Raw genomic sequence first — 21,697 nt, 5'->3', positions numbered from 1 at the left:
AAGACCCTGATGCTAGGAGGGGTTGGGGGCAGGAGCAGAAGGGGGCGACAGAGGATGAGATGGCTGGATGGCATCACCGACTCGATAGACATGAGTCTGAGTAAACTCCTGGAGTTGGTGATGGACAGGGAGGCCTGGTGTGCTGCGATTCATGGGGTTGCAAAGAGTCAGACATGACTGAGCGACTAAACTGAACTGAACTGAACTGAACCAAGTGAGATTTATCCCAGGAATGTAAAGGTGGCTCAATATAAGAGAATCAATCAATGTAATATGTAATTTTTACAGAATGAAGGAAATACAACTGACCACCTCAACTGAGATGGGCATTTGACAAAATCAAATACTCTTTCATGATATAAACTCAGAAAACTAGGGATAGAAGGGAATTTCCTCCAGACAATAAAGGGCACTTATGAGAAACGCAGTTAACATCATACTCAACGGTAAAAGACTGAAGATCTTTTCCCCTAAAATCAAGATCAAGACAAAGATACTCCTTCCACCAAAGCTATTGAACAGAGTACTGAAATTTCTAGCCCCAGAGAAATTAGGTATAAATAAGAAGTAAAAGGCAATAAATTGGAAAGAAATAAAACTCTATTCACATATGACGTGACTGTGTCTATTAAAAAAAATCCCAAAGAAACCACAAGAAATCTACTAGATCTAATAAGCAAATTCAGCAAAGTTACAGGGTACCTGATCAAGACACAAAAATCAGCTGTTTCTAGACAACAGCAATGAGCAATCTGAGAAGAAATTTAAAAAGCAATCTTGTTTACAGTAGCATCTAAAACAATAAAATACCTAGGAGGTGAAATTAAAAACCTGTACATCAAAACCTACAAAACATTGCTTGTAAGGCATAGATCAGGTGAGGAAGAAAAGGAAAGACGACCTCAACAGAAGTAGGTTACCTTTATTCAGGCAAGGAGGGGCGACAGTCGGCCTAAGGACCAGGCTGAGTGCTGAAAGTGATCAGGGAGGCGTTATACTTATAAGGAGGTTTGTGGAAGTGATAAGGGAAATGTCAATCAGGCGGGATATTTTGAGTATTCTTTTGTTGAGATGACACTTGTGGTTGGGCAGCGGGTGATAAGTCTTCTGGGCGGGTGTAGGGGGTGGTAGGTTTCCGGACAGGGGGTGATAAGTCCCAGATAGATGCAACCGGCCTGGAGCATCAGGGCGGAACTAAAGTTATGCTTTGTTTTCTCCGAAGTTAGATGATTCAGCAAGGGGCCTTTGAGACTGTTGTTCTCTTTTCTAGGCCCAAAACACTCCTTCACTGCTGCCAATTAAAGAAGACACTTCATTCACAAAGAAGACAAGTTCCACCACAACAAATGGAACACCCACCACCTGTGTTCACGGACTTAATATTGTTAAGAGGTCATACAACCCCAAGCTACCTACAGATTCAACACAATCTCTATCAAAATTCCAAAGGCCTTTTTTTTTTTGCAGAAATGGAAAAGCTAATCCTCAAATTCATACGGAATTGAGAGTTCCCTGGTAGTCTAGTGATTAGGACTCATCACTTTAACTGCTGTGGCCCGGATTCAATTCCTGGTCAGGGAACTCAGATCTCCCGAGTCACCCAGCAAAGCTGCCCCGCCCCCGCCAAAAAAAATGCATAGGTAAAATGGTTCCACCACTGCGGAAAACAGTTCCTCAAAAAGCTAAACACATAATTATCATATGATCCAGCAAGTCCACTCCTAGGTACAGACCCGAAAGAAAGAGGAACTGGAAACAGGGACTCAAGTAGATCCTTGTAAGCCAATGTTCAGGGCACCGTTATTCACAATAACCAAAAGGGAGGAAAACCCAACTGTCTGTCAACAGATGAATGGATAAACAAAATATAGTATGCACACACAACAGAAACATACTCAGCCATAAAAAGAAATTAAGTTCTAATACATGGTACTACGTGGATAAACCTTGAGAACATTATGACAAGTGAAATAAGTCAGATGGAAAAAACAAATATGATTCCACTTGTATATACTATCTAGAATAAGCAAATTCATAGAGAGCGAGCATATCAGAGGTTACCTGGGGCTGGACAGAAGGGTAATGGGAAGTTGTTGCTTAATTAACCAGTTACAGAGCTTGTTTGGATTGATGAAGAAGTTTTTAGAAATAACAGGGATGGCTGTATAATAGTGTAATTAATGTCACTGAATCATACACATGAAAAATAGCTAAACTGGTAAACTTTGTCATATATATTTTACCACAGTTTTTTAAGCTCATTCGGCTCATGGTGTTTGCCTGACAAAACTCTCCAGTAACCTCCCATCTCCCTCAGAATGAAAACCCAAATTTTCAAAATTGCCTACCAGGTCCTATACAATCTGCCCCACACTCTTTTCTGTCCAACTTTATCTCCTACAATTCTTCTCCATCTCACTCTCTGCTAACTCACTGGCCTTGTAGTGAAAAAGTGAAGTCATTTAGTCATGTCCGATTCTTTGTGACCCCAAGGACTGTAGTCCACCAGACTCCTCAGCCCATGGGATTTTCCAGGCAAGAATACTGGAGTAGGTTGCCATTTCCTTCTCCAGGGCATCTTTCCGACCAAGGGATCGAACCCGAGCCTCCCACATTGCAGGCTTTACCATCTGAGCCACCACGAAAGCCCTGCTCTTCAAATACACCAAGCAGGCTCCCTCAGGGCCTTTGCACTTTCTTTTAACCTCAGAGAGCCACAAAACTAGATCTCTCACTTCCTTCAGCTCTTTACTCAAAAATTACCCAGGTGGCAAAGAGGATAAAGAATCCTCCTGCAACGCAGGAGACCAGGGTTTGATCCCTGGGTGAGGAAGATCCCCTGGAGAAGGGAATGGCTACCCACTCCAGTATTCTTGCCTGGAGAATCCCACGGACAGAGGGGCCTGGCGGGCCACAGTCCATGGGGTTGCAAAGAGCCGGACACGACTGAGCAGCTAACACCAACAAGGAGTGAAGTAAGTCAGAAAGAGAAAAACAAATATCATATATTTTATGCATCTATGCGGAATCTAGGAAAACGGCATAGATGATCTTATTTGCAAAACAGAAACATAACACAGAGAACAAACCTATGGACACTAAGATGGGGAGAAGGGGGGATTAATTGGGAGGCTAGGATTAAGATAAATACGCTACTGATACTATGTATAAAATAGGTAGCTAATGAGAACCTACCATATAGCACAAATCTACTCAGTGCCCTGTGGTGACGAGAACAGGAAGGAAGTCTAAAAAGAGAGGATCTATGTATACATACAGCTGGTTCAGTTTGCCTTACAGTAGAAACTAACACAGCATTGCAAAGCACCTATACTCTAATAAACACTAATTCAAAAAAATTACATTCTCAGCCAGGCCTTGCCTGACCAGCTTACTGTAAAATTTCAGTTTCCTACCCTCACCCACACTCCTCATCTCTCTCTCCTTTATTATTCTCCATGGAATTTTCACCTTCTGACATACCAGGCATTTGACTTACAGCGTATCTCTCTCCAAAATGCAAACTTCCCAAAACAGAGCGATTTGTGTTTGTTTTGTTCACTGACGGACCTAGAGCGGCGCTCGGTAAACATTTGCGGAATTAACAAAGGGAGATCACTGTTTAATAGCATGAAAATCTAACTGCCCGAGCCATAGACTTCAACCCCCTCAAAATTAACATGCCACGTACTCTTAAAACACTACTAAATTAGCATCTTAAGGATGTTAATATCCTCTTCTGTAGGGAGAATATTTACATACTGACACATAACTAGGAACAACTCAATTTTTAACCAGGAAACAAACAAACAACAACAACAAAAATTAAAGACTGAGTATTTTGAATTCAAAAATCCAACATGATTTGTTACATTACACAAAAGGGAGGTGGAAAAGGAGAACGAAGATGTCCATCCCTAGGGAACCTCCCACCCAAAGCCCAGAGACCTACTCTGTGGGACTGAGCACCTCCAGGTCGGAGAAGGCTAGAAAGATACCCCAAGGCCTACATCCGGAAGCAAGGTTGGGGGAAGGACACGTTACCCTGAGATGAGCCAAGTCAACGGGACTTGTCTATCAGCTGGATGACTTGTGCAGCGACCCAACACCACGGCCTTGAACCAGACATCCGAGTTGGATACCGATTCAGCAGACCTCATTCCCGCGCTGCGGAGCCCACGCGGGCGAAGCACTGCGCACACAATACGTGTCACTCCTGAGACACGGACCTTCCCCACCCCTCCCTCTGGGCTCCGCCACGCCCCCGAGTACTCCGCCCCCGAGTACTCCGCCCCCGAGTACTCCGCTCCCCGAGCGCCGAGCTGCAGCCCCACCCACCCTAGCCCAGCTGGCTACGCGGCGCGCATGCGCGGAGGGGGTCTCGCCGCCGCTAAGCACTACGGGAAGTGTAGTCTCCGCGCGGGCGCCGGTGGGCCGCCCGAGTCCCACGTCTCCGCGGTACCTGGAGAAGTCAGAACAGCCTCGCCTCAGCCGGGTCCTCGTCTCCATCTTCACACCTGTCCGGTCACCTCACGCTCACGCCCCAGTCCCACGCGCTGGGCTTCCGTCAGGGCGAGCCGCAGAGGAGAGCCCGAGACCCGATCTTCGCTTCAGCGGGCTGTGCTGGAGGAGGCGGGGTCCACTGCCCGCCTCCCGCCGCCCCCCTCCCCGCCCCCTCCCCTCCTCCCCGGCGGGCGTCGGGCCGGTGCCCGGAGAGCGGCGGCGGCCCCCGCAGCGGCCGCTGGAGGGGCGGCGGCGGCGGCGGTGGGCGCCGCGGGCGATGCCCCTGCCCGGCTGCTCCGGCGCGGGGCGGTGCGAGCAGCGGCGGCGGCGGCGGCGGCGGCGGGGGAGCAGGCAGGGGGCGGCGGCTGCCACAGAGGGGCCGAGAACTGGCGGCGGCGGCGGCGGCGGTCGTGAAGGGCACCGGTGGCGGCGATGATGGTAGCGCTGATGTGAGTGTCTGCTGACTGGGGGGACCCGGGGGCTGCCGAGCCCGAGGCGGGCGGCCCGGCGCAGAGCGGGAGCGGGAGGCCAGGGGCGGCGGAGGGATGCTGAGCGCCCAGTGCGGAGCCGGGAGACGCCGCCCGCTCGCCCGGCCGCTCGCCCGGCCGCCGCAGCCCGTCCGGGAGAGGCGGGGAGCCCGGCGCTGCGGCGGCCCGATGCGGGGGTCCCGGGCTGAGGCTGGGGCAGCGCAGGCCGAGGGGCGTCTGCGATTGTTCTCAACACTCCCTCCCCCACCCCACCCCGTGTGTCTGTTTGTCACTTGCAGCTGAAGATGGAAAGAGCCAGGCGAAGGGGAGGCGGCGGCGGCGGCGGCGGCGGCCGTGGCCGCGGCGGCAAGAATGTAGGGGTCTCTGGCCTAAGCAAGAGTAGACTGTACCCCCAGGCCCAGCACTCCCACTACCCCCACTACGCGGCTTCAGCCACCCCTAGTCAGGCTGGGGGCGCCGCCGAAATCCAGGAGCTGGCCTCCAAACGAGTGGACATCCAGAAAAAGAGGTTTTACCTAGACGTGAAGCAGAGCTCGCGGGGCCGGTTCCTGAAGATAGCCGAAGTCTGGATAGGGAGAGGCCGGCAAGACAATATCAGAAAGAGTAAACTGACCCTCTCCCTGTCGGTGGCAGCGGAGCTGAAGGACTGTCTAGGGGACTTCATCGAGCACTATGCGCACCTGGGCCTGAAAGGCCACCGACAAGAGCACGGTCACGGCAAAGAGCAGGGCTCCAGGAGGAGACAGAAGCACTCAGCGCCCTCCCCGCCGGTCTCGGTGGGGTCCGAAGAGCACCCCCACAGTGTCCTCAAAACAGACTACATCGAGAGGGACAACAGGAAATACTATCTAGACCTGAAGGAAAACCAGCGGGGGCGCTTCCTAAGGATCAGACAAACCGTGATGCGGGGGACTGGCATGATAGGTTATTTTGGCCACACTTTGGGCCAAGAGCAGACTATTGTCCTCCCAGCTCAAGGAATGATCGAGTTCCGCGACGCCTTGGTTCAGCTCATCGAAGACTATGGCGAAGGGGACATCGAAGAACGCAGAGGTGGAGACGACGACCCCGTGGAACTCCCCGAGGGGACTTCTTTCAGAGTGGACAATAAAAGGTTCTACTTTGATGTGGGCTCTAATAAATATGGAATTTTCCTGAAGGTAAGTGAGGTGAGGCCACCTTACCGTAATACTATTACCGTTCCGTTCAAAGCTTGGACAAGGTTTGGGGAGAATTTTATCAAGTATGAAGAAGAGATGAGGAAAATTTGCAACAGCCATAAAGAAAAGAGCATGGATGGCAGAAGGGCCAGTGGTGAAGAACAAGCATGCCTCGACTAAGATGAAAGTGAACTCCATCAGGCAAAAGTTAAAATCATAGATTGGCTAAAAGAACTGATCCATACTCATTTGAAGAAATTTCTCCTCTTTTGGGGCCCTTTGTTATCAGTAATACCTCTAGTAGTTTATACTTCAAGGAGTCTGATTCTCATGTTATGTTACCCGTAGAACACTCTAATTCTTATGGGAACTCCTGCCTTCCCAAAGCTAAATAGTTTAGCTGCTTCAACTGCTCCAGACTATTGAAGTATGCAAATCAGCACAAAGTTTGACATTCTGACCTTCTAAGTACCCTAGCTAAGATTTACATTGCACTATGACATAAGCCTGAAAAAAATACATATACCTAATATGGAAGTGTGAATTTCTATTTAATAAGTTCCCCCCAAAAAAGTATTCCATGCCTACTTCATTAAAAGCTGCTAGAATTACCTGTAGGACAGTTACCACAGAAACAGAAATTGACTTCTATTCTAAATATATTTATTTATTTATAAAAGGACAAGGTGAAATATATTCAGTGTCCATTGGATAACTGAATATTAAACAGTCCCATTAAAGAATCAAATCTTAGTTACTATAGTATGCTATAATTTCCAATTTTGTGGTAACCCTACAGTTTATAGTTGCCGTATGAACGCCATAAGAGTTTTTATTGGTTATTTTAAGCTAGTTACAATCCTATCTTCACCTCTGATGATTGTACCATATATTATTAGTGGCTTTCCAAAGTTTTAGGAATTACTTTTTGTGTCACTGTTGCGTGGGAGGCTTCATCCTATGGCTTTGCTATGGAAATCTTGATATTTTAGCTTTTCATACTAATTTGAAGGTTGTAAGAGGTTCTTTCCCAAAATATATCATAGACTCAAGGTGTTATATTTTTTGCTGCTGCTTTAACACTATTTCAGAGGGGTTGGTGCACCAGTTATCTGATATAAAAATACATCTATAATAATATATTTTAGTAGCACTTTTAGCACCTTAAGACCATTTCAACACTTCCAATATAAACCTGACTTTTACAGGTGTTTTAATTCCAGGAAAAGTTTTCTCTTTTCTAAAAAGCGTTTAGAATAAACATAAAATTTCAGCCTGAAAAAATATTATTTGAAGATTGGTTACAAGCGTATTTGAAAAGAAAATTCAGGCATTTTCCAAGGTGCTCTTTATGATACTTAAAAAAGTTTACTTTACACAAGACTCACCCATTTACTTGTATGAAAAATTACTTTCCAGGAAGTGCCACTGCAATTTTCCAACACCTAAGCAGTTTTTTAAACAAGTGGATATAATGTATATGTGTACCAACCCACCCTGTATTAACTGACTGAAATTTTATCTGTTGAGCTGCATTTTATTCTGAATGAAATTACTGTCTTTTCTCTCGGCTTTCCTCACCTCCCACACAATAAGTCCATATAGTCATGTTTAGGAGCCAAACACTGATTTCAACCCCTAAATATAGCTCTCATTGATGAGAGCTGACTGCTCGGATTGAGATCAGAATGTAGCTCTTCTTTTATATGCTATAAGTAATTCACAGTTATTTTACAGTTGTTTTCCCTCCAGAGGTTGTCCCCCAAAAGGTCACTAAATGAGATGAATTAAGAAAATGAATTTCACTAATTCATGTTACTTAAAAACAAGCAGTCAGTAACCCAGACGTATATGCTGGTGTTGGCTTACGGATTGTATTTCCGGTTTCCTCAAACAGTGTGAAGGAATCTCACTAGTTCATTATAATTGTGGACCATCTGGATCACTGTGGAACAGCTGAAGGTTAAAAGATGATGTTAGTACTAGAGTTAATAGCACATGGTGGGTGTTGAGGCTCTAAAAGTAGCAAGGATCTTTTAAACAGTCCTCACTGTAAAGTAACTATTGTAGACTTGATAAAAAGTAGCTTTGGGTTCTAGGAAGGAATGGTGTGCCCTTGCATTACAATACTACTGATTGCTTTGCTCCCCATCATAGTGCCTATGAATAATAATTAACCTGTCAGATTTTGGCAAACTGGAGCTGTGAATATTCCACTATTTGAGCATTCCTATCACTATTGCTGTGACTGTGTACTCTCTCTTAAAACCTTCCCTTCTAATATATTTATATCCGTTAAGTCTAAATGATTTCCTTTTTGGTTTTTAGTCTGGTAAGATTTGAGTGTGTGTGTCTATATATATATATATATATGTACATATATATATATGTATGTATATATGTGTGTTATATATATATTCACACACACTACTATGTCAGACATAAATATCCTTAACTCATTGTATATAAATATTATTAGTTTAATTTTTCATTAACAATTTAAGTTAAAAATGTATTAAGCAGCCAAATTGTCTACATGGTATGTATACTTCAAAGTTTTTACCATCTCAAAGCTATGGATTGCATAGATGCATATATACCGGCAGTTGAATATACTTTAAAATCATTAAGCCTTCTGCCAGTCCTTTAGTTTCTTTTTTTTCCAAAGTTAATGTTCACTGAAAAAGAAAATGATGCTATGATTTTTTGATACTTAAAATTTCCAATCATTCATTAGCCATAATCCAGTAAGATCCAGTCCAAAACTCTGGTATTAGGACATGTATTGCCATGTATCTTATAAAATAAGCTACTACTCTTATCTGTGCAATATACATTTTATTTATTGTCATTTGTATCACAAATGGAGCTGCAAGTGTACATGGTATTCTTCAAAATACTAGGATCCCTGCCTTGAAGATATAAAACTCTTAAGGCAACTGGATGTTAGCACTCAAAAAGTGAGCATTTCAGTTAGTAACCAAAATTACTCTTTCACTATATAATTCTAAAACACTGATGATGTTTGCACATAATAATCCAAGCATAATGTGGTACAGACTCAAAACTGTAATCATATAAGCTGGTAGTACGAAATCTGGAAACGGGTTCCTCTTCATTGTCGGCAGTGTGCTCCTACCAGTTGAAAGCCGCACTAATCTGTTGCTTATATGCAAGAGATGCAATGTATTATAAAAGTATTCAACTTCTGCCACACTTTATAATTTTCCTTGTTAAAGCCCCAAACTGCCATGTCCCTTAAACTTGAGTCAAACACAAGCTTATTTGCACTAAAGAGCATGGCCAAAAAATAAATGACAGGGTGGAAAAGCTAGTTGGAACCTCTTGAAATAATGGGTTCTAATGGGGGAATTTCACGTTTGTCTATTTGAAAGCTATATGGTCCGGGCAGACAATCTGTCAGTTCACTTATTTAATAATGCACTTTACCTTTTGTATATAAAAGATGTACATTTATGCCACTGGACTGGTGGGACGTGTTTCAATAGTGTGTAGTTTAGAATCTGTAGGGTGAGCTCTTGCATGCATATGTTTGTGTTGGAACTGCTGTAGTAACAAGTTTCCATTCAACCAGTGTCATGGAGAAGGGTAGAAGATGCCTCTGAAGTAAATCCCAAGACACCTAACAGAGAATTTTAGAGTTCATATTTGTATCCTTAAGGACTAGAATCAATTAATTAAACTCTTTCTAGCCCAGACTAGTATTACAGTTGAGATTATATCTAATTGAGACTCCCCATAATACCCTGAAAATGAACTTTGGAAATTTGTGCAAACAAAAAAAACTTTTAATGATTCTGTTTCATTTTTGATGCATGTTTCACTTACTAATGAAAAGACAGTACCTGGTACTGTATTAGAATTCAAAGTATGATTGGCTGATATGGCATCATTAAAAAAACAACCAGACTAAAGACATAATGTTCAAATTAAGGAAATGCAAAGAAACTAAGAACAATTGCTAAAATAAATATGACATTATTTCAAAATTTGCAGAACTAACTTTCACCAACCGAAAAGGGTATTAGGGGACTTAGTGTATCCTTCCATCCTGAAAACTTCCTAAGATGTACATTTGAAAAGTAGATAATTGTTGCTTAATAATAGGTTGTATGTACTTTACTAAGAAACACTGTGTACTAACAATTCATCAAGAGTATACTATATTTACTGCATTCATTTTATATATGTGGATAAGAATACATTATATAGAGTGATCCTATCTTAATATACTCATGTATTTATATTGTAATTTTGCAAATATTTTCAGTAAAATAAACATTTATCTGAGCTGCACAATCTGAAGAGGATGAAATTGGAATATACCCTCAGACATTCAGTTTTAATAAGCAGCTGCCATGGAAAGTTGATATTTGTACTATCATTCCTTTAGATTTTATGTTTATTTTAATATTTAAATAGGACTTGATTGGAAACTTGAAGTAGTATACTGAAAATAATTTTTTCATAAGTATGAGTTTCTTTTTTCCTGCTTATTTCCAAGTGTCTTTCATTGGAACTATTTATAAAATCTTATTCAAGCTTTATATAAGAACTTTGCTTAGTCACCACATAGTTTGAAGTCTGTCTTTTACCAAAACACCAAACATCTTTGGTATTGGCAGGATAAAAATCTAAAGTAAACCACAAAGAGAATTTAAAATTGACTCTGTGCCAACAGAATAATACAGGTGTAATATTTATCCCTGCCAAATACAGATTCTTAAAATCCTTCTGGAGTTTCCTTCAAGATTCCTTGAATTTCATAGAGAAATGACGGCTCATGGCTAGCCCATCAGAGGAAGAGAGGAGAGATGCTCGCATGCCGTTAAGACACTCTGTAGTCCACAGTGCTGTAGCAGTGAGGTACAGGGAAATGTGTTTTTCCCAATGTGATGTCTTGTGAAAATTGAATTTTTAGATCACAGTTTCTCTGTCATACTCAAATTGATGTAGAAAAACAGTTTATGTGTTAGTGTATTTTCTTGAGTAATGTCAAAAATTAATCTTTTCTCAATTTGACATGGTTTTTTAAGCAATTTAAATTTATTTAATCAACATTTTTGAATAGGGAAAACCTGCATATAGTACAAAATTTAGATGCTCCAGATTGATAGACACCGAAAGGTAGCAACTAGTGTTACCAATTTCTTGTGCATCCTTCTAGAGTTACTCTGCATATACACATATGTATATATACACATATTCTTTTAAAACATACAATTAAAAACATATAGACACTCTCTTGTACCCAGTAGTATCAGTATTAGGTCTATCATTGTAAGTGTATTTTTCCCCTTCTCCTTTAGATGCCATGTTTGATCTAGTTACCATAGCATTTAATTTGAGCTATTTATGACACCAAGGGAACCCCAAGGAAATTTCAAATGACTCCCATTGGAATTTACTCAAAGTGCAAATATATGTACACATCAATTTTTAAATGTATAAATATTCAGTTATCCTTCTTATTCCAAACGACTTTGTGCTCATCTCTCTCCCTCTTCTGCCCCTCAAAAAAGTAGTGTTCTTTTTCTTGATGGAGTACAGTTCAGGATATGAAATTGTTTACCCAAAGATTATTTTAAATTAACTGTGTCCTCACGAAAAATACCCATATTTAAAAGCTTTAATAAATTATCACTTTTAATCAGTTTTTACTAATTCTGTTACTATTATTTTTATCCAAAGGCCTTACCATTATTAGAGAAAATCAATACTAGAACCATCACGAAAGGTTATGACCCTGTTGAAGATTGTTGATTTAATAACATAAGCGTTTATATATATGATGAGAAAAATATAGTTATTAATTAATCATTCAGTTAGCACTTAGTCAAATCCAAGACTAAACAAAAAAAACAGAAAATGTTAGTTCTGCTTATTTAAAGCATTGGGTCCCTTTGAGGGACCCAGAGTCTACCAGATTTCCTTGAGACCAAAATGATGATTTGGGAAAAGACTAAATACCTTAGGGCTGTGTGGTTAAAAATACAATTAAACCATTTCTTTTCTCTGCCAGAAGAATATAAAATAGCACATATAATTGTTTTAAAATGTAGTAGCATTATTACTATTCCTGAAAATATAAACAAAGTTGCTTTAATAGTTCCCCCACCCCTCCTCGCAAAAAGTCATAATTCTCTTTTTATTCACATCAAGGGGGCATTTTAAGGTCAGTTTTCTAATAGCCAACAGGAAAAGATTATGTTCTGGAAGATTAACGTCCAGTACTTGAACCATGAAGGATCCTATCTAGTTATGAATTAAAGCAACCAAAGTAAAAACTCCAATATTGTTAGAAATAACTTAAAGAGTATATGGGTTGAGAAAGAATTTTTTTATGGATTAGTATATGTAAACTTTATGAAAATGTTTAAAGACTTAAAAAATTAAAGCACTTTAATTCATCTTTAGAATAATCATAATTGATGGCATGATTTTCTGTTTGTAACATGAGAAAGGTGTTGTTAGGAAGCGAGATTGTCTTAAACATATATTTTTAAAGTTTGCTTCTTTCATTTTAGTGAACAACTCACTATCCTTTGCAGAGTCTATAACATTGATTAAGATTTCCAGGTATTTACTTGTTTAAGCTTAAAATGGTGTGTAGGTATTGTTCCTTTTTTAAAGAGAGGGATCAAAAGGAAGGTAAATTCACCTTTGGAAAGAGTTTTGCTCACGTTTAGACTAAAAATATTAATTTCCATCCTTCATTAAAGAGTTTCCCATGTTGATGCTTTCTGGTAAATTTTTTCCCCAAACTTTACCTTCTTTGCAATATCCCTTGTGAGATATTGCTTAGCCTTATTGAGGCCAGTAACATTTAGTAAATCTTACTGGAAATGAATTAGTGCTGCTATAGTGAAAGTAGTTTATAATGTCAATATGGAGAGAACACTCTTTTAAATGGGATATACGATTTCTTCTTGAGTGTTGTTGACTTTTTTCCTAAGATTGAATAGCCATTGTCTGTACTTGATTTTTACCTCTTTATACTTAGTTTCCATATTATTCTACTCAAACTATTCGTTGTTCCCAGGAAAGACTAGGAGTAAAGAAAAAGGGAAGTAATCCCTAAGAAAAGAGTTTACAGTATTTAAACATTTAAAAGTCACTCAAAGTGTAAGATTGTGAGGAAAATGCTTTTGTTGGTTTTAGTCTTTATCAAGGGATTACCTGGTGGCTTATATCTTAAAGAATCTGCCTGCAATGCAGGAGACCCAGGTTTGATCCCTGAGTTGGGAAGATCTTTTGATAAGTCTTTATCAAAATAGCAATAATCTGGTTATTTGATCTGGGTAGAGGCAGAATGTCTTAATCTGAGGTGCCCATATTTTGAAATATTCAGTATTTTGTCTTTTTAGAACAAATAATTGTGTAGGATAATTCAGGATTTTATTTATGGTTTGTTGTGGGTTTGCTGAAGTTGTTGTCTAGAGGTCACAAATATAAAAGAAGAAATAGAGAAGAGAAAGGTGATGGCTGATTATTTTGCTTGACTGTAACGAAAGAAATCAGTCTAAGAGAACTGAGATAAATAAGTCATTCTCAGAATGAAATCTGTTTATTTAACCTTTGAAAGAGCATTTGAGAAAGAATCATAAGACCTAATTCTGCCAGTGTATGGCCTGGCCTTGAGCAAATCATTTAAGTTTGGTTCGATTGTTTCTTTACATGAAACATGAACGATTTTGTCCTAGAAGCTAGGGTTCCCTCCTATTCTAAACTTTTTAAATTCTGTATTGATGGAGAATGAAAGAAAAAACAGATGAATAATACCTGAACTGGAAAGTGTAAGAGAGATTCTCTTTATATTAATAACAACTATAATAATGTAACAACCTGACAGGATGCCTGAAAGACTAGCAGGAGTGTCAGTTTTAGAATGTGTGTATCCCTGTAACCACACAAGAGACAATTTCGTTCGTAGTCTTCTTTAGAACCAAATTGTTGTATACTTACTCCATAACTACCCTAGGCTTTAAAATTTTTAACAAAAATTTTTGTTGTCTATTCAAGGTTTCCTTTTTGGAAAGCAGCATACACTATACATACTGTAGCCATTTTTTTATCTTAAGAAATATTCAAGTTAACATCAGTTTCTGAAATGCCATTGTTCCAGAAATAACCATAAATTATATTGCTAAATAATATACTGCAACTATCATCACATTGGTCCCTGACGATTAGATGCTTCCTTTGACCCCAATCTCCTTGGTCTTACTGAACGTCCTATATTACAAGTCATGACATTTAACAGAGAATATCAAGAACGCTGAACTTGAAACAGTATTGTTCTGCTGCAGAGGACTGTAACTACTAGGGTGTGTCAAGATAAAGCATAATAAGCTTGTTGTATTCTTGTTTTTAGCCTCGAGAAACTGCAGAGGTTGGTGATTGGAGAGACAAGGAGCATCACACAGGTCTTTGTCTCAAAGGCTTTTATATTAGGCGTCCCAGTCCTCCACTGTGTACTGCCACCATCACTGCCGATAGAGGGGAGTTAAAAAGTTAAAAAGAGTGACTGCCCTCCCAGGTGGCTCAGCTTTAAAGAATCCGCCTGCCAATGCAGGGGCTGCGGGTTTAATCCCTGGCTTGGGAAGATCCCCTGGAGAAGAAAATGGAACCCACTCCAGTATTCTTGCATGGAAAAATCCCATGGACAGAGGAACCTGGAGGGCTAGAGTCCATGGGATCGCAAAGAGTCAGGCATGACTTAGCGACTAAACAACAGCAATCACAAAAAGTGACACCTTTCTCTCTAAACCCATCTTTTGGAGGCCTATTTCTTTATCAAAGAGAGCATTTTAGAGCAAGGAAAGTGTATTTTGAAGTGCATATACACATATGTGATCTATCAATTTCAAAAATACCTCTACACATAAAATTCCATTGCAGAAGCATTTAATGAAAGCCTTTAGCTGGTGGTGGTTCACGCTAGTAATCTGATCAACAGATTCTGTAAAGTGAATTGGCTGTTGTAGAATTTTTTTTCTCTCCTCCTCAAAATAGCAGATCCATTTTAGATTCATGATGGCTTCTTCTTCAGTGTAGTTTGAAATCTAACTCGGATGAAAAGAATACTTTAGTTTGGCAGTTCTTCACCCTGGCCATTTTGTAGAAATTTTTCTCAGTTTCCCATTTCAGACCCTCCAAGCAGCTTTACCAAAAGAACACACCTAAGTGACAGAATTACCCAGCAGATGAAACAACAAAATCTTGAGCTGACTTAGGAATAAAGATATGGATACGTACAAGACACCTTGTATGTACAAAACGTACAGAACTTTTCTTATCATTTGCTAATTTACTTCAGAAACAGCTATATTTTATTTCTAGGTCCTTTAAACTAGCAATGTGATTTATACCAATAATTGTCAGTCTAGAATTTAAATAGGTAGAATAGTCTGAAGTTTCAGTTGCATTTACTATGGGGTTTTATGTATTGGGTAGGATGCATAAAGGGCTTACCAAGTGGCTCAGTGGCAAAGAATCTGCCTGCCAACACAAGAGACGAAAGAGTCTCGGGTTCTAGACTCGCAAGGAATCTTCCTGAGTCAGGAAGACCCCCTGGCCCCCGGGAGGAGGAAATGGCACCCCACTCCAGTATTCTGGCCTGGAAAATCCCATGGACAGAGGAGCCGGTAGGCTGCAGTCAGCCCACAAGGTTGCAAAGAGTCAGACACTTTTGAGTCAGACACAGTTGAGCAACTGAGCCCAATACATCAATTGCTGTTTAGTAAATTCCCACAAAAGGGTAAACCATGTTATCATCAGGCATAAAAATAGACTTTTAAATTCTGTCACTTATAAATAACCTTCCTTATTTTTCCCATCCCTTCTGTACATTCTACCCTGTTGAAGGTGGTAGTGGTGGTTCAGTCGCTAACTCACATCTGACTGTTTACAACCCTGCATCGCGCCAGGCTTCCCTGTCCTTCACCATCTCCCAGAGTTTGCTCAAACTCATGTCCATTGAGTTGATGATGCCATCCAACCATCTCATCCTCTGTCGTCGCCTTCTCCTCCTACCCTCCATCTTTCCCAGCAACAGAGTCTTTTCCAATGAGTCTGCTCTTTGCATCAGGTGACCAAAGTATCGGAGCTTCAGCTTCAACATTAGTCCTTCCAATGAATATCCAGTGTTGATTTCCTTGAAAGTGGTTAAAGACTCGTTTTTCTCCCACTACCACCGTGGGCCCTCTCTATCCTATTTATTTGTTCCAATGGCTATTGAAACACCACAAAGAAAGGCTAAAGCTCATCTTTGAAAAAGTATAAATGGCCCTATGAACTCGACTTTGGACTCTTAAGAAAGAAGGGCTGCTGCTTCACTTAACTAATTTCAACACTCTGATCAGAACTTCTGTATAACAGTTTAAGATGATGAGAAAACATTTTACTTGGGATGATACAGCCTAAAAGGTCAGTTACTCCCACTGTTTAGTACCCAGCAGGTCTTCAGAAAATATTTTGACTAACATGATTGACAGGTAATTTCAGAAATGAATTTAGCCTCTAGGAAAATTGCACCATGACCATTTTCAAACAGAAAGTGTTAACAAAAGGGAGAGTCAAATAAGATTTATCAGTACTAATGACTACTATTTCCATGCTCTAGGAAGTACTAATGAGTACTATTGTCTTCCATGCTGTAGGCTTTGCTAGACATCTTCTACTGTTATCCTCATCTTAATGTAATTTTCCAGAGGCTTAGAAACTGGTTCAGACTATATTTGATCCTTATTGACACAAAGCCAAAGAGTGTGCTCAGTTAGGCCAAAATGCCTTTAAGACTTACTCTGAGATTTAACCCCCAACTAATAAAGCACAGTCTACCCCAGCCACCAGTGTCAATAAATCTGCCTCCGGTTACTGGGAATTATTTTTAATCCAAAACTATTCCCTGTACCTGGGGCTGGTACCACCAAAAGACACTTACTTACATGAACATTTATCTAGCTGGTTAAACTATAATGCCAATCCAACTTACTTGATTTTTGGTGTAGATTATAGATTGAACCTCTCATCCTGACCAACTATTTCAAATAAATGTGAATAACTTTTTAAAGGGATCAGATGATGAAAATACAGATGATCATTCCAATTCTACCCAAAGGGCACAGAGGAAACAAATTACTATTCACTGTGGGTCTGCAGTTTAATTTTCATGATCCAAAGTTAACCGGTTATGTCTAACAGGTCTTAGCAATATTAGAGTTTCATTGGGCATTTTTTTTTCTTTTTGGCAACTTTTTCTGCCATCCTACTCTTTCTGTATTGTTCCATTCATTTTCATATTTTAATTACCAAGTTTCCTCTTTTTCTTCTGAACTCCAAAAGGATAAACTGTGATGCCTGTCCTGTTTACAGATCCAGTGGTTTTCAAACTTTAAGAGAATTAGAATCACCTAGAGGGTTTGTTAAACCAGTTTAGTGGCCCTTACCCCCAGAGTTTCTGTTCCTTAGGCACGGGGAGTGAAGAGAGGAGCAAGAATTTGTGTTTCTCATATATTTGCAGGGGACCCCATGCAGTCGATCTGGGGACCATACTTTTAAGAACCAGTACTCTAGGTTGATATGATTCTACCTTAGCTACACAGGATGCTGAAGCAGAAACTTGGGTCAAGACAACTGTAGCGTCTTGCTGGGAAAAAGATCCAGTATTATTCCTTCTGCTTTGAGAAGTTTACAAATCCCAAAGTTGACAAAAAGATGGCTTTTTGCAACTTTTTCTGCAATCCTACTCTTTCTGCTTTATGCCATTCACTTTCATATTTTAACCTTTTTGAATAAATTGACTAGAGGTTGGGTAAAGAATTATTTTCTTCCCTTTCATTACATTTAAGAACTCATTAGTTGCCTCTGATTTTTTAACAGCTATCTTGAGATAATTGTGATTGGAATTAACCATTATGAATCCTTATGTGAAAAGCTTAGCTTTCAGATTTATGGAGACTGTAACATATTTTTGATTTATTAATAACTGGTAGACAAGTCTTGCTAAAGGAAAGTGAATAATTTCTATACTCAAGAACTGTTAATACAAGTTTTAGTGAATACTAAGTATTAGCACTTGAAGGGACCTTGGAATTAGTTTGGTCCCTTAAATTTACATTTTGTGATATATTCCATGTACTTCAAAGGTTCATAATTACTAAAATAGGCTAGGTAAACAGATAATAAAGGTTAAAACTTAAAATGCTGCTTAGCTCTCAAGATACGTAAGTGGTAAGAGATACAATATAATTTCTTTTGCAACACTGTAATATTTTCATCATCTTCCTGAGTCCTATCTATATGCAGAGGATAGAGGAAATATATATATATATGTATATATATACACACACACACACTATAGTGTATTTACATACTTTTTCAGATTAACAGTTGGACCCACTGATTTAAATTTAGAGATTCTTCACCTAAATACTGGGAATATTATTTGGAAATATAACTAACATATTAAAGAATAATTCATCTTATGTTTGTCAACTTGAGGACATTCTATAATTAGCATGTTGATCAAAATTAATAAAAGCTATTTTATATATAAATATAATTAATAAATATGACTATATGTAAACTCTTAGCAGCTGTCATTTTAGTGGATCACATCCTATCAGAAATACTAAATTCATATGTATACACTTGGTGGTTCTGCAAGTTCTTTAACTTCTCTTTACAGCTTCAGTGTTTACTGAGTGAATGAGTGAATTCACAATGAACTAATTCCTAATTGTGAAAAAGATTAACTGCTGATCTATCAGAGATGGGCTTCCCTGGTAGCTCTGCTGGTAAAGAATCTGCCTGCAGTGCAGGAGACCTGGGTTCGATCCCTGGGTGGAGAAGATCCCCTCACACATGATGCGTAAAGGTAATTAATAAATCAGAAAAATAAGTGGACTATTGTAACTTTGATAACTCTTTTCTACTTAGAGTGGATTTCTTAGAAATAATGGTTAGAACTTTTGTAGTCAGGTCCTCTGTTGATTTAACAGGTAGGATAAAGAAGTGTGATTTCAGTTTTTCTAATATTATTCTGAAAAAAGAGGAACTTTATCACTTCCTTCCACCACTTGTTACTGGGAAATAAGAACCAGCTTTCCAATTTTCATGAGCTTTACTACTTAAATGAATTAGTTAAGACAGGTTTCATGAAATTTGCCCTTCAAAATGAAATCCAACTTTAATTTTCATAAGAAATTTTTTATTTTTAATCATTCTTTTCAGAAAGGATTTTTTTAAAGGAATAAATTTAGTATTTACTTTTGCTTTTATGAAAGTACTTATACAGGCTTATTTGGAAAGCCATGACAGTATGGGAAATTGGAAAACCAAATTATTGGATATTATCAAATAAAGGTTTTCTTTATAGAAATCCAGATTAAATTGTTTAAAGGTTGAAGCAATAAAATAATATTTTCACTTCTTTTTTTTTTTTTTTTTTTGCACTACTAATTTGAGATGAAAAGAAGCCATGAGGTTTGCTAATTTCAGCTCAGATAGTCTGTATTAGAGATTAGGCTTCCGAGAAAGTTGATTATTGCTGCAAATAATATGTGTGATTCTCTCCTGGAGAATTTCAAGGCTTTACAAAAGGCTGAAGGGTATCAGTGGCAATAATATCTAAATTCAGGGATCTAGTGTAAACCAATATGAAAATCAGTTCTCACTTGGAGAGTCCACTTTTTTTTCTGGTCACTTCTTAAGCCATTTGTGCTTTCTGTGATACTGTAACATATCCAGATTTCAAAAGGACAAGTACTAATACCTTTAAGAGAGAGACCTGAATACATTGAAATATATTATGCCAAAGTCCATAAACTGTATATGTATTACATATTTCTAACTATTTAGCTAACTAAATTTTACTCTACAAGATTATTGTCTGTGTGTGTGTGTGTATAAAATTATAAAGAGAGACCAGTTCTTTCTGCATCCCCTTCCATGCCTTGGAGAAGTAGGGACAAATTGGCTTCATCTTGTTTGTTACTACAATTGGTTGGCTGCCCTAAAGTGCTGCATTGAGAATTTGAAATTTGCCTCTAGAGGGAAAGAGAAAAGAACAGCATTCATGCCAAATATTTGCTATTTGGCTAAAGTCATCTCTGCTTTAGAGCTATAAAGTTCTCATTGTAGTTCTGAAAATTTCAAACTCAGCCAGACAACTGGCCCTTGGAGCAGAAAACTGTCATAGGAATGTGTCTCTCCTAATGCTTTCAAGAGAATTTTTTGTTAATCTAATGGTCCCTCCTTTACCACAGCAGAGAACCTCTTCTGTGCCTCTGAAGAACTCAAAGGACCATGGTCATGATGATGTCATCAAGAATCTCTTTCGGAATTTAACTTTATATTTGCCTTTAATGAGTCCTAACTTCCATTAAAATGACAACATTTTCTCCCTTTAAATCAGCCCAGAACCTCCCTGCTGGTCCAGTGGTTGAGAATCTACCTTCCAGTGTGGGCGATATGGGTTTGCTTCCTGGTTGGTGAACTAAGATCCCATATACTATGCAATGAAGCCAAAAAAAAAAAAATTTCAGCCTAGACATTCTCAAATATTAGCATACGTAGCAATTAAAAATGCAGGTTCTTGTCCCCATCCCTGGAGATTCTGATTTTGTTGGTCCAGAGTAGAGTTTGAGATTGACTTTTTTCATTCTGATACAGATGGTCTGGAGGCCATTCTTTGTCTTAGACTTACAGTCTTTCATCCATATCATTTTTGTAGCTGGAATTGCTTAAATTTTAATACTGTCAGGCATAACACGATGGAAGATGATTTTTTGGTTATGTTATTAGCAAGTAATATCTGTAGCTCTCTAAGAGAGACTTAATACACAAATCCAAGTATTTAAGATTTTGTGCTGTCATATTAGGGGCTTCCCTGGTGGCTCAGATGGTAAAGAGTCCTGCCTGCAGTGCAAGAGACCCAGATTCGCGGGGTTCAATCCCTGGGTCGGGAAGATCCCCTGGAGAAGGGAATGGCTACCCACTTCAGTATTTGTTGGCTAGCTTTCTGGGCAGTGATCACTGGGAATGTCAGTTCCCCATCTCTGAAATTCAGGTTCAAACTACTTGACGTGTGCCTACTGGTTACATTCTCCCCAGATTTGATAACCAAGATACTCTGAGTCTTTCCAGCCCAATTCAAATCCACAGGTAATTTGTCTTCTCACAAGTTGACCAAGTCTTGAATAACTTCTCAACCTTGTTTTTTTCGGCTATAACTTACAATTTATTAGAAGTAGAAAAACATATCCTTAATCAGTCTGAATTCCTCCCTTCTGATCTTGCTCAGCTTGTGTTTATGTGTGTTTAAAACAGGACATAACAAGAAATGTACTACCTTAACCACTTGGAAGTATACAGTTCATTGGTGTTTAAATATATTCACCTTGTTATACAACCAATCTCTGAAACTTTTTCATCTTCCAAAACGGAAACTCTGTACCCATTAAACATTCCTCATCCTACCATCCCCATCTCCTTGCAACTGCCATTCTACTGTCTTCTCAA

The 21,697-nt window shown here is 39.5% G+C and overlaps 2 protein-coding genes across 10 annotated transcripts in view; one reads left to right on the top strand and one right to left on the bottom strand.

The window, feature by feature from the left end:
* The window catches only part of WRN (WRN RecQ like helicase), a 112,107-nt gene extending 107,879 nt beyond the window's left edge, over positions 1-4,228 (bottom strand). For 5 of the 6 annotated variants that reach the window (XM_065946573.1, XM_065946574.1, XM_065946578.1 and 2 more), the window contains exon 1: positions 4,045-4,228. The gene's annotated coding sequence lies outside the window, so the exon portion shown is untranslated. Of the gene's footprint in view, positions 1-3,483; positions 3,549-4,044 lie in introns of those variants that run through there. The other variant, XM_065946577.1, reaches the window with a different exon arrangement.
* A 592-nt stretch (positions 4,229-4,820) lies between these two features.
* Positions 4,821-21,697, top strand: part of PURG (purine rich element binding protein G) — a 37,675-nt gene continuing 20,798 nt past the window's right edge. For 2 of the 4 annotated variants that reach the window (XM_065947228.1, XM_065947229.1), the window contains exons 1-2: positions 4,821-4,952; positions 5,270-6,151. In XM_065947228.1, coding sequence (XP_065803300.1) covers positions 5,276-6,151 — 876 coding nt within the window. In that variant the 5' untranslated portion in view covers positions 4,821-4,952; positions 5,270-5,275. Of the gene's footprint in view, positions 4,953-5,269; positions 8,493-14,546; positions 14,698-21,697 lie in introns of those variants that run through there. The other 2 variants (XM_065947226.1, XM_065947225.1) reach the window with 2 other exon arrangements.

This window comes from Muntiacus reevesi, chromosome 10 (genome assembly GCF_963930625.1).
Source record: "Muntiacus reevesi chromosome 10, mMunRee1.1, whole genome shotgun sequence".
Taxonomy (NCBI): Eukaryota; Metazoa; Chordata; class Mammalia; order Artiodactyla; family Cervidae; genus Muntiacus; species Muntiacus reevesi.
Note: the sequence above shows the minus strand (reverse complement) of the source record. Positions and strands in the feature narration are given on the sequence as shown.